Genomic DNA, 13577 nt, shown 5'->3' with positions numbered 1-13577 from the left:
AACTGAACATTTAAGACACACATGTCAAACTCTGGCCCGCGGGCCAAATTTGGCCCGCGATATAATTATATTTGGCCCGCAAGATCATTTCAAAAATGTATTAGAGGTGGCCCACCCTACAGCGAGAGCCGATGCTGTTTTTTAGTAATGCCACCCCCACCATCCTCCCCCTTCATTGCACATCCTTCCCCATTGTAACACGAGAAATTGTAACATGAGAAGTCTGTCGATGTCATCAGCCGGCAAGCCAGTTGGAAGGCTCCCCGCACAACCAGTCACTTCTCCCACCTGTCGAGCGGTGCGGCGGATGGGCGAGCGCCTGTGATTTCCTGTCGGCGCGACGGGCATGGCAGGCTGCGCACGGACCCCGGGCAGCGCGAGACCCGCACGACTGGCACCGGATGGCCCTTCCACAGCGCGAGCGCACTTCTCCCGGTCACCACGGCCTTCAGCACTTGCACCTGCGCGGACCCCAGGGATAGCTGGTTCGGCCCTGCACGTGAAGAGAGAGATGGTGGCTGTCCGCAAAGGCTGATCGGCAGCGCGCTGGGCCTGAGTGGGTGGGTAAGCAGGGGTGGGCAGAGGGTGTAGGTGAGGAGTAATGGGCAGGGGAAGTTATAGTGGTGCGAGGGGCAGTTAGAGGGAGGGATGAGTAGAAGGAGGGGTGGATAGGGAAGAGGTAAAAGGGGAGGGCTGGGCGAGTAGGGGAGGGGTGATTAGAGGGTAAGAGACAGGTAGAGTGAGGAACAGGTTGAGGGGAGAGGCAGTAGAGGGGCGTGTATAGGATGGGGTGGGTAGAGGCAGAGCGAGTGGAGTGAAGGGTGAGTAGAGGTTGGGTAAAGGACTGGTCAGGTAGAGGGATGGTGGGTCGAGGGTGAATAGAGGCCTAGAGCCTGAGGAGTGAGCAGGAAATGCTGAGTCCTGATGCAGGCCAAAATGGACACAGCCTGTGAATGCTGACTACATCTCCACAGGGACCAAATATGTTTCCCTCAGGTCAAGCAAAGGGTGAACTTGAGCTACCTACTCCTGACCTGTAACATTATCCTCCTAAAGTTATATCCTAAAGTTTAACATTACATATGTTGAAAGAAGAGAAAACATGCAGATGTTGTTAAAAATTTTCAATAAATATTTAGTTTGGCCCTCGACTTAGTCCAAGTTTTTAATTTTACCCTCCATGAATTTGAGTTTGACACCCCTGATTTAAGACATTAAAACATTCACAGCATGGGAAAAAATCATGTTGGGGAGTTAATGGTCCAGTGGTCAGAGATCGGGCCGATTTTCCTTTTTTTTTCCCTGACTTACTTGCTGGTCTGAGACAGACCCCTTGTTTCCCCCACCCTTCCCCCCCACCCCCCCCACCCCCCCCCCCCACCCCAGAACTGGGCCCCGAAGCTCCTATATGGTTTAGGTACAGCTGCCAAATTTTTTGGAAGGTGCTGTACCTTCCCCTCAAGTTATAGGTTATGTTTTCCTTAATGCTGAGTGGTGGGTGGATGGAATGCACTGCTGGCAATGGTAGTGGAGGTAGGTACAATAGGATCTTTTACGAGACTACAGATAGGTAAATAGAACAGAGAGAAATGGAGGGTTTTGCAGACAGGAAATTCTAGGTAGTTGTTAGACTAGGCCATTGGGTCAGCACAACACTGTGGGCCTCAGGGCTTGTACTGTGCTGGACTGTGTGCTACGTTCTAAGTCATGTTGAAGGCGAATGAAGCCTTGGTTAGGCTGCATTTGACATAGTTGTGTGCAGATCTGGATGCGACATTTTGGGAAGGATATGCAGGTTTAGGAGAAGTGGATTGGAAAATATTGACTATAAAGGGAGAGGATGGATAAACCCGTGCCAGGAGTTGATAGAGTAGACAGTCACAATTTTCATCCCACAGCGTAAGTGTCAATTTTTTTTTTTAAAAGGCAGCGGTCCATTGGATACGGCCCCGGGAGAGCGGGGGTGGTGGCTGCGAGACATATAGGAAGTAAAGAGAAGCCAATGTTTCGGGCCTGAGCTCTTCATCAAGGTAAAAGCAAATCTCTTCAGCTTTCCACCAACTCGGGGAGGGCTTTAGCGGAGGCTGGGGAAGTTGACGTTAATGCCCCCTGTTTGGAGAATTCCCAGGCAGAATATTGGGTCTGGCTCCTCCATTTTATAGGTTAGCATCAGTTTCCTCACACCTTGACAAAGGGATTCAGGCCCAAAATGTTGGTTTCCTTTTACTTCCGATAGATGCTGTATGAACTGCTGAGTTTGTGCAGCACGTTAGAGTTGACCTGCGGCAGGAGGAGGAACCCTTCTCACTGAACCATGTCCAATGTGACAAAAACAAATTTCAAGAATGACAGCACAGTAACACACCAATTAGTCTTTGACGTTGCTTCTGGAGGTTGTGGTGATACACCACTAGCCGACTGCAGGGGTGACCTGTGTACCTGCAGGAAGAGCACTGGAGGACAAGGCCACACATGGCCAGCTGTCAATCAGCTGACCTGAATGGACCAAGCCCCACCCAGTCGGCTGCCAATCATCTGCCAGGATATAAGCCACATCTGGCCCCTGGAGGTCAGTCACTCAGATCTACAGCTCACTGCAGCAGGGACTTTAAGTGGAATAAAGCCTGTTGAACAGTCTTTAAGTTTTGTGTCTGCTTTCTGTACGACAGCACACCACAGAGGTGAGGAAGGACTGACTTACCAAAGGCAATGAGGAATGCTTCAAAATTATTATTTTCACAGACTTTCCAATCACCTTCGAAAGCCATGGCTCAGTTTTTCTTGAAACTCGAACCTGGTGAAAGAGGCAAGAATTAGCACTGTCCAAACTGGGAGATGGAATGACAGGGCCCAAGGAAAGCAGATCAGCTCATCTTCAAGTTCATTACCACCCAACTGTACATTACAACCAGACAAGGCAGAGTTTCTCCGGACCACGGTGCACATGCTTACACAGCACATAATAATTGCATGAATACCAAATAAAATCATTTAAAATAAATATACAGGCAAATAAATATTTTTAAATTTAGACATACAGCACAGTAACAGGCCCTTCTAGCCCATAAGCCCACGCCACCCACATGCACCAATTAACCTACAACCCCGTACATTTTGAACAGTGGGAGGAAACCAGAGCACCCGGAGGAAACCCACGCAGATACGGGGAGAACTTACAAACTCCTGACTGACAGCGGCAGATTCAAATCCGGGTCACTGGTGCAGTAATTCTTCTGGCCGTCCATCCCACAGGATGATGATGCTTCCTTTCAGTCAGTTTCTGGGATTTGATATGAGAATACCCCACTCATCAGAAAAGAACAGCATGTGCGTGAATGGATTGAGGTGAGGAGGGGGATTGCACAGGTCCAGACCCACCCTCTCGATATTCCCTCCCGGATCCAGTGGCATGGTGAGGTCCACGATGGCTGGGGGAAGTTCCGTTGCAGTGAATGGCCAGACTGAGTTTCGATGCAAGGGATGCCCTGTCCACGTCTCATGGCATGCGTTTGCTTGATGGCCGCTAACCCTCCGAGAGGGTTCGTCCGCCCTTTGACAAATTTTTCATCCTGCAGGGTGTCTAGCCACCCTCTGCGCCAGGCATGCCTGGAGGGGGAGCTGGTTTAATCACCGACCACCTGCTGTAATAGCGATTTGTTAACCACTATGGTAACCATGCTAAAATACTTTGGGATGATTTGCTTGGTTAGAGGATACAATTTCCCAGCCTGTGGGAAAAAGTCCTGATGTTAAAGGCCCTGTACCTCCTTCCTGAAGGTAAAGGGTTAAAGATTTGGAAAGGGTCCTCAATAATTCTTTGAGCCCTGTTTCAACAATACTCCCAGTGCATGTCTTCAATGGAGAAAGGGGAGACCCCAAATATCTTCTGGGCCATTTTGCTGATCCTCTGTATTGAGTTCTAATCTGATGCTTTGCAGCTCCCGTCCCACCCAGCCAGACAGGACACCCCCCAGTTGTGGTCCTGTCACAATGGGGGCCAGTTGCCCTGCCCTCCTCATCTCCTCAGGAAGTGTAGGCACTGCTGCACCTTCCTGGCTCTTTCAAAGGCTTTGCCCCTGCACCCACCCTCTGTTCCACATACTGGAAGCCCCCTCCCCAGTAAGTTCTTCGCAAACTTAAGTGTTAAAATGATTGAGAATCACTTCAGGAGCTTATTCGTCTCCAACAACCGCATGATAGAAGATGTTTCCTCATCCTCCTCCCCTCCCCTCCCCCCCCCCCCACCTTTGGATATCTTGCTCGTGATTTTGAAATAATAAACTTCATTTATTGTTCTGTTCGTCAGAGGGAATAACTTTTTTTCTATCCAATTAACCAGAAAACATTTATTAGGTCATCACTCCCAGGTGGAAAAATCTCTCTGCGTACCAGAAATCCCATCCCATCCCAGCAATCCCTCTGCGTCCCATCCTTCCTGATTCCTGGAACTCATCCGGGTGTTTGAGAACCAGCATTCCAATCACATTGGAAGGGATCTGAGGACTTGTTGTGTAGACCCTCTCAGAGCTCTCATCAAATTTTCTAAGGGTTTTGGCTCAAAACATCAACCATTCTTTGTCTCCGCGGAGAGCATTCTGACTGAACATATTTCCATTCAGAACAATTACAACTCAAATACAAAGCCACAGAAACCAGAAGAAGAACCAAACAGTGCTGACTACAATCCCTGAAAAGGCAGAGGACCCTGTGATATCTGTCTCTGAGGGCGATGACAGAGGGTAAACCCTTGCAAGACCCTGATGGCGAACCTGGCAGGGGACTGAAAATCTGCACCAACCAACTAACGGATATTTTCAACCTGTCATTGCTGCAGTTGGTGGTTCCCACCAGCTTCAATTATCGGGCATCAATTATCCCGATACCCAAGAGGAATAGTGTGATCTGCCTCAATAACTACCACCCAGTAGCACTAAACTTCTACTGTGATTAAATGCTTCGAGAGGCTGGTCATGGCCAGAATTAACATGTACCTAAACAAAGAACTGAAGCCACTGCAATTCTCCTATCGTCACAATCGCTCCATGGCAGATGCAATATCGCTGGCTCTCCACTCAGCTCTGGATCACCCTGAAAACAGCAACTCATAAATATGGCTGCTCTTCATCAACTGCAGCTCAGCCTTCAATCCCATTGTTACCTCAGTGCTAGTCAAGAAGCTACAAACTCTTGGCCTCTATGCCCCCCTCTGCAACTGGATCCTTGACTTTCTCATCGGAAGATCAGTCAGTACAAATTGGGAACGTCTCCTCCTCACTGATTATCAACACAGGTGCACCTCAAGGAACATCATTAAGAAGAAAGGACGTCCTGGTGAGCTCAGTAATCGTAAAGTGACTGCTATCCCATGGAATGACCTCCAGTGCTGATGACAGAGTAATGAAGGCAAATCCCCAAACCCCTGTCCGACAGATCAGAAACACTCTTCAGGAGGCAGGTGTGGTTGCGTCAATGACTACCGTCCGCAGAAGACTTCATGAACAGAAATACAGAGGCTACACTGCAAGATGCAAACCATTAGTTAGCCACAGAAACAGGATGGCCAGATCACAGTTTGCCAAGAGCCTGCAGAATTCTGGACAAAGGTCTTGAGAAGAGATGAGACCAAGATTAACCTGTTTCAGAGAGATGGCAAGAGCAAAGTGTGGAGGCATAAAGCAATTGCCCAAGATCAAAGCATCTGGAAACATGGTGGAGGGGTGTTATGGCCTGGGCATTTACAGCTGCCACAGGCACTGGGACACTTATCTTCACTGATGATGTAACTGCTGATATCAGTAGCAAAATGAATTCGAGTGTACAGAAACATCTCCTCTGCTCAGGATCGAACTTATCGGACGGCACTTCACTCTACTACAAGACAAACACTGCTAAAGCAACAAAGGAGTTTTTCCAAAGATAAAAACTGGAAAATTCTTGAATGGCCAAGTCAGTCAGCTGATCTAAATCCAACGGGACACGCCTTCCATGTTCTAGAGAGAAAAGCTTAAGGAGACAAGCTTCCGAAACAAGCAGGGGCTGAAGACGGCTGCAGTAGAAACCTGTCAGAGCATAACTGGAGAAGATGCTCGGCACCTGGTGATGTCTGTGAATCATAGACTTCAAGCAGTCATTGCATGAAAGGGATAAGTAACAAAGTATGAAACATAACCTAATAAATAAACCATTGCTCTGTCCCAAATATTATGGTGCCCTGAAATGAAGGGACGATGTACAAAAAGTGCTGCAATTTCTACATGGTCAAACCAAAATGAATACAAATAACTGGAATATATACATTAATCACATGTGAATTGTTTGATTATAAATTTAACACTGTGGAGCACAGGGGCAAATAAAGGAAAAAATGTATTTACCTCCACTGTATGTACACCTCCACTGTATGTACACCACCACTGCATGTACACCTCCACTGTATGTACACCACCACCGTAGTATTCCTCCACTGTGTATACACTTTTACTGTGTGTACACCTCCACTGCATGTACACCTCCATTTTGTGTACACCTCCACTGTAGTATACCTCCACTGTGTGTACACTTTTACTGTGTGTACACCTCCACTGAGTGTACACCTCCACTGTAGTATACCTCCACTGTAGTATTCCTCCACTGTGTGTACACCTCTACTGCGTGTACAACTCCATTTTGTGTACACCTCCATTGTAGTATTCCTCCACTGCGTGTACAACTCCACTGTATGTACACATCCACTGTGTGTACAACTCCACTGTAGTATACTTCCACTGTATGTACACATCCACTGGTTGTACACCTCCACTGTATGTACACCTCCACCGTAGGTACACCTCCACTGTGTGTACACTTCCACTGTAGTATACCTCCACTGTAGTATTCCTCCACTGTGTGTAAAACTCCACTGTATGTACACATCCACTGTAGTATACCTCCACTGTATGTACACATCCACTGTGTGTACACTTCCAGTGTAGCATACCTCCACTGTAGTATTCCTCCACTGCGTGTAAAACTCCACTGTATGTACACATCCACTGTAGTATACCTCCACTGTATGTACACCTCCACTGTGGTATACCTCCACTGTGTGTACATGAAGTACCAGTTGATGAAGTAAACAAAGATGATGTGGTCAAACAATAATCATGGCTTTTATTATCAGAAACTCATGATGAAAGACAATAGGTGCATATACAGTTATATCCAAGGGGAGTGTCCTTAACAGTAGAGATAATGCACAGCCAATGTTAGTGCAGCAAGGCTCGCCAGAGGGGTGACAGGCAGCTTGGCAGACATTCACCACAGTACACCTCCACGGTATGTACACCTCCACTGTAGTATACCTCCACTGTGTGTACACCTCCACTGTGGGTACACCTCTACTGTGGGTACACCTCCACCTCCACTGTAGTATATCTCCATTGCGTGTACACCTCCACTGCGTGTACAACTCCACTGTGTGTACACCTCCACTGTATGTACACCTCCACTGGGAGTACACCTCCACTGGGGGTACACCTCCACTGGGGGTACACCTCCACTGGGTGCTGTGAGGCCAGATGTTCCTTCAGAATGTCTGTTTTCACTGAACATTACTGCCCAATTGGGCATTGCAAAGGCTATCATGTACTTGCAGTTTCACAAGGAACTCTGGGGCACGTCACTAGCCTCCCAACTCCCCAGAGTTTCCAAGGCTCTGGGCGAGGGCAGGTTTTACAGCTCGCAGAAAACTCGACACTACACAGATCGCAGCAGCCTGTCTGACAGGCACTCCATCCACATCCCTCCCCCCACTCACTCCCCCACCCACGCCCAGGGGGAGCAGTTTGCACCGTCTGCAGGACGCACTGCCTCGACTCTCTGAGACTCCTTCCAGAAGGCCAAGGGCAGCAAGATCACAGGGTTGCCACCTGACATTACCCTCTTGTTACACACCATTCTGACTTTGAAATATCTCACCTTTCCTTCACCTCCACTGAGTGTAAACCCTGGAACTCCCTCTCTACCAGTTCTGGGGGGTGTCTCCACCCCTCAGGGACTGCAGCGGTTCTGGAAGGCTACTCAACGCCAACTCAATACTGGCTCAGTCTGAGAAGCCCATATCTTTAAGACCACAAGACATAGGAGCAGAAATAGGCTGTTGAAGTCGTTGTACCCCTTGAATGTACAAAACACTTACTTGTTCCTGGAACACCAGGATCCTAATGGGCTGTGCCCTTCCCGCAGTCCTGCTAGTTCCGCTCAGCGCCAGGTGACTATCAACAGAGGCGCTGTAAAACTTCAGCTGGATCTGTTCACACCTCAGCGCCACGGTGAGGTGGGTAATGTGGGGTGTTTCATCTCCTCAGGTGGCTCCAGATTTAGTTGTTACTTGTTCTTTGCTTCCTGACTGTATTAACGACGTCTCGGCAAGTCGTTGCTTGCTCACCCTGTGAATTGACACTGATGGAGGAATGGGACATGTCAGCACGGGCTGCCAGGACTTGAATTTACCAATGAAATGACCAGCTTCATGACAAGCCTCAGTGGAAAGGGAAAAAGCACAAAAGCCGCAGATTTTATTAACCCGCGCTGTGCTGGTGGATGCAGAGTATCCAGTGGTGTTGGCAACAATGAACCCAGAGCCAACCACTTTAACAGCCTGGAACCTCCCCTCCAGAGGGAATGTCGACGTGCATCTCTGTGGATTCTCCCTGCAGTTTCAGGAAGTGTTAAAGCTCCATTGAGGACGTCTCCAAGAGGCAGTATCGCTTTACAACAAATTTCATGACACACCTTGTGTCCCTTTTGTAAGTGGGGGGGGGGGGGGGGGGGGTCAAAATAAAGCATTCGAGAGATGCAATTTACAGCTAAAACTTTCTGGTTGTAATTATGCCATGTTTACTGGCGTGTGTAACAACTCATTAATATGATTGTGCACAGGCACCGCTCATCAGTGTGATAGGGCCTTAGAGTCCATGCTCCTCGCAACAAAATAGTCACAGGTATCGAGTATACAATACCCCACTCTCTCCTCCCCCCCATCTCCTCCCCTCCTCCTGGCATCTCCTCTCCTCCCCTCCTCCCCCTCTCTCCTCCCGCCATCTCCTCTCCCCATCTCCTCCCCCTCTCTTCTTCCCCGGGGGTCAGGAAGCTCCAGTGTGATTTGGATAAATTGAGGGACTGGGTAGATACATGGCAAATGCACTACAATGTGGATAAATGTGAGGTTATCCACTTTGGAAATACAAACCGGAGGGCAGATTACTATTTGAATGGCAATAGATTAAGAGATGGGGAAGTGCAGAGAGACCGAGGGGTACTTGTACACCAGTCTCTGAAGACGAGCATGCAGGTACAGCAGGCGGTTAAAAAGGCCTTCATATCAAGAGGGTTTGAGTATAGGAACAAGGATACCTTACTGCAGCTGTACAGGGCCTTGGTGAGACCACACCTGGAATATTGTGTGCAGTTTTGATCACCTTATCTAAGGAAGGCTGTTCTTGCAATGGAGGGAGTGCAGAGGCGATTCACCAGGCTGATACCTGGAATGGCAGGAATGACTTATGAGGAAAGATTGCACAAATTGGTATTGTACTCCCTGGAGTTTAGAAGATTGAGAGGGGATCTCATAGAGACATATAAAATTCTGGCAGGACTGGACAGAATGGATGCAGATGGGATGTTTCCAATGATGTGAAAATCCAGAACCCGGGGCCATGGTTTGAGGATAATAGGCAAACCATTTAGGACCGAGATGAGGAGGAATTTCTATACCCAGAGGGTGGTGAATCTGTGGAATTCATTGCCACAGAGGGCAGTAGAGGCAGGTTCATTAAATATATTTAAGAGGGAATTAGATCTATTTCTTCAGTATAAGGGTATTAAAGGTTACGGAGAGAAGGCGGGAATGGGGTACTGAACTTTAAGATCAGCCATGATCTCGTTGTATGGCGGAGCAGGCTTGAAGGGTCGAATGACCTACTCCTGCTCCTATCTTCCATGTTTCTATGTTTCTATGTTTCTTCATGCTCCTAGCAACAAAATCATCACAGGTATCGAGTATACAAAATCCCCCTCTCTCCTCCTCCATCTCCTCCCTTTCTCTCCCCTCTTTCCTTCCCCATCTACTCCCCTCCTCTTCCCTCTCTCCTCCTCCCCATCTACTCCCCTCCTCTCCCCTCTCTCCTCCCCATCTCCTCCCCATCTACTCCCCTCCTCTCCCCTCTCTCCTTCACCATCTACTCCCCTCCTCTCCCCTCTCTCCTCCCCATCTACTCCCCTCCTCTCCCCATCTACTCCCTTCCTCTCCCCTCTCTCCTCCCCATCTACTCCCTTTCTCTCCCCTCTCTCCTCCCATCTACTCCCCTTTCTCCTCTGGTAAGGATTGCCCATGTCTGTAGTAGTACTGACGCCCTCCCTCCTGTACGACCGCCAACTTTCCTCTGGTTTCCTCCTGATCATCTGAAGGATGAATTTTGCTTGGCGGGGTGGTTTGGTATTTCCTTCCATTCAAAATCCCTGCCGGGGATTTCATGTCAGCCCGTAGTGACAGAAGAGCGAGGTGAGGGTGCTCTTTCATCCCTTGACCCTTGGTGAGTGTGCGTTTGACTGTCTGCACGTGTCTCTCCGTGAACCCATGGCCCTTGGGGTAGTGTGGGGACGATGCTGTGATAGTGAATCCATATCCTGCAGCCAGAGCTCTCTGAATTCATGCGATGTGAATTGGGGCCCATTGTCACATATCACTTGCCCAGGCATCCCCTGTTCTGCAAAGAGTGCTTGCACCACTGAAATGGTGGGAACTTAGTGTAGTAACAGGACACAGTTAGCTACCACCCTTAGTACTCACTGTGCTCCCACTGTGTGCCATGGCCTGGCAGGTATTTCAGCAGAATCATCTCCTCCTTCTGTTGTGTGTTCCGTCATTGTGGTGATACGACCACCAGCTGGCTGCAGGGGGGTGATCTCCCTACCTGCAGGAAGGTCACCTAAGGGGCTGACTCCACCTGGACGGCTGTCAATCAGCCGACCCGAATAGAAACCTGAGCTGGCCCCTCCTGAGCCAATCACATGGGGAGCCACCAAGGGTTGAACTGGTGTTCAGACCTTGACTGAAATAAAGCCTGTTGTACAGTTTTTTCTGAGTGTGTGCTTGCTCGCTGCTACCTCAGCGCACCATATGTCCTATTGGCATGTCTGACATGCAGCCATCACCTTTTCTCTGCCTTCATAGATGCTCGTCCAGGACATTGCTGACGTTGCTCTAAGTTTGCGTTTCTCCCTTCACATGCGGCCTATTTTCTGGAGAATTTCTTTTTGCATCGTCAGCAAAACACCATTCTCCCAGAGATGTGTCATTTCTGACAGACCAATACTGACATATTGCAAGCTGCACTTGTTGGGAGAGCAGCTGAGTGGATTCTTCCCTGATCGGGCTTGGTGCTGGTCACACCAACAAGGTGATGTACCTCGATCCCCATGCCCTTCATCTTGGACTTTTCATTTGGGGAAAAGTGTTACAAGGCATCGACAAGCACCATTTCCTTTCCTGGTTTGTCCTTCAAGGTGAAGTCATAGCATTGGAGCCAATGAGTAGTGTCTGCAGTCTGGCTGGTACCTTGCTGAGGTTCTTTTTCTGGATGTGTTCCAGGGGGCAATGATCAATCTCCACCACAAACTCTCTCCCGCAGAGGAATTTGTGGAATTTTTCGCATTCGTACACGGCTGCCAACAGCTCCCTCTCGATAATGGCATATCTGGGTCTCTACTGTTGTCAGGGCTTTTGAGGCGAAAGCTATTGGTTTTCCTTCCTGCACCAACTCTGCCCCAAGGCCTCTGTAGAAATGTCTACTTGTTGTTTAACGGGTTTGTTTCTGTCATAATAGCTCAGTTACACTCCTTTATAGAAATGACCTCGGGCAGCCGGGGACAACGGAGGCCACCTGCAAATTGGAGGAACAACACTGTCCGGGCATGTCCTCACTGGGCCAGGCAGGGCCGGACCGCCTTCCGTACCTGTAGCCCCTCCCTATGGGGTCCCTAATAAAGGCCGAGAGCCCTTGTCACCTACACCATACCTGCCTTGGATGCGAGCCAGCAGCGTGTAGAAGCATGTCTGGATTTTCTGATTAATAAAGCCTTTGACTTCTTGCTTCATATCTGCGGGTGGTTATTGATTGTGCTACAAACACCTAATATTCCATCTTGGCATCCTCCAACCAGACGGCATGAACATCAACCTCCGTTTAACCCTGCCCCCCAAACCTCTCTCTCTGTCTCTCCTTCCCTCCAGCTCCTCAGCCCTTCCCTTCCCTCTCCATTTTGATAGCTATCGCTCCCCTTATCATCTCAGATTTATTCTATTCTACTCCCTCACCTGTATCTACCTATGACTTGTTAGCCTGGAATCGCCCCCCCCAACCCTTCCTCCCTCCTCTCCTCCCCCCTTTCCCCTCACCCTTTTTAATTTGGAGTCTGTCTTTTTTTGCTCTTGACAAAGGGCTCAGGCCTTAAGCGTTAATCACCGTGACCTGCTGTGCACTACAAATCTGTACTAGGCCCCAGCATGCACTGACTTCTTTACCTCAATGTTGTCAGAAGTGGGGGGCACGGTTGGCTTAGCGGTTAGTGCAACACGTTACAGCGGCAGCGATTGGGACTGGGGTTCAAATTCTGCCTGGTGAGTGAGGAGTTTGTATGCTCTCTCCCATGTCTGTGTGGGTTTGATGTAGGGACTTCGGTTTCTTCCCACCATTCAAAATAAAAGGGCATGTTACTATGCTGTATGTCTAAAAAAAAAATTTGTGAACTGTATATTGTAGATTTTATGATGATTTCTGAATGGCTCCAATGTTGGTCAAAGTGAGGGCCCCACTGTTGATTCTAGGGAGAGTTAATGACCAAGCCCCTAGAGCACAGAAAGAGCATAGTATGTCCACAGGGCCATTTGATGCAGGACCATCAGATGTAGGACCTTCAAATGCATGACCTTCAAACGAGAATCATCTACGTACATCAATCCCATTCTTTATTCTCTACACATCCCCCTCAACTCTTCCCAGATTCCACCACTCACTGACACACCAAAGACCATCCATGGAGGCCAAATGATCAAGCAGCCTCCATCCATTGGGATGTGGGGAAACCAAAGAGACTGGTCACTGGAAGAACAAGCAAACTCAATGGAAAGGTCTGGACCGATGTGTAGTGCTGTGGGACTGCCACACCACCCAAACTCTGTTTGAATGAAGAATTCATTTACACTTTTTTGTTCTTCCATACAAATATAAATTGGGCCTGTTCATCCAGAGTTTAATTTTCATCACTCGTGGGGGGGGGGGGGGGGGGGGGCTGGTCAGGAAGTATGCCTGGAACATTGCAAGGAATTTAGGCTTGTAATAAGGTACTCAAGGAGTATAGACAATGCAAGAAAAAACTCAAGAAATAAATCAGGAAGGCTAAAAGAAGACATGAGGTTGCTTTGGGAGATAATGTGAAGGAAAATCCTAAGGGTTTCGACAAGTATATTAAGAGCAAAAGGACAGTAAGGGACAAAATGGGTCCATGGAAGATCAGAATGGTCAGTTTAGTATGGAGTG

The 13577-nt window shown here is 48.6% G+C and overlaps 1 protein-coding gene and 1 long non-coding RNA gene across 2 annotated transcripts in view; one reads left to right on the top strand and one right to left on the bottom strand.

The window, feature by feature from the left end:
- Positions 1-8426, bottom strand: part of LOC138737568 (fatty acid-binding protein, intestinal-like) — a 41601-nt gene extending 33175 nt beyond the window's left edge. The window contains exons 1-2 of the mRNA XM_069888233.1: positions 8177-8426; positions 2702-2794 (exon numbers count right to left, since the gene is read on the bottom strand). Of these exons, the coding sequence (XP_069744334.1) occupies positions 2702-2768 (67 nt within the window). The 5' untranslated portion in view covers positions 2769-2794; positions 8177-8426. The remainder of the gene's footprint in view (positions 1-2701; positions 2795-8176) is intronic.
- On the top strand, positions 8148-12129 carry LOC138737569 (uncharacterized). Its single transcript, XR_011341026.1, has 2 exons — positions 8148-8786; positions 11886-12129. It is a non-coding gene; the product is annotated as an uncharacterized lncRNA (long non-coding RNA).
- Positions 12130-13577: the final 1448 nt, after the last annotated feature.

Source organism: Narcine bancroftii, chromosome 6 (assembly GCF_036971445.1).
Source record: "Narcine bancroftii isolate sNarBan1 chromosome 6, sNarBan1.hap1, whole genome shotgun sequence".
Classification (NCBI taxonomy): domain Eukaryota; kingdom Metazoa; phylum Chordata; class Chondrichthyes; order Torpediniformes; family Narcinidae; genus Narcine; species Narcine bancroftii.
The sequence above is the reverse complement of the archived record's forward strand: the minus strand, read 5'-3'. Positions and strand labels throughout refer to the sequence as shown.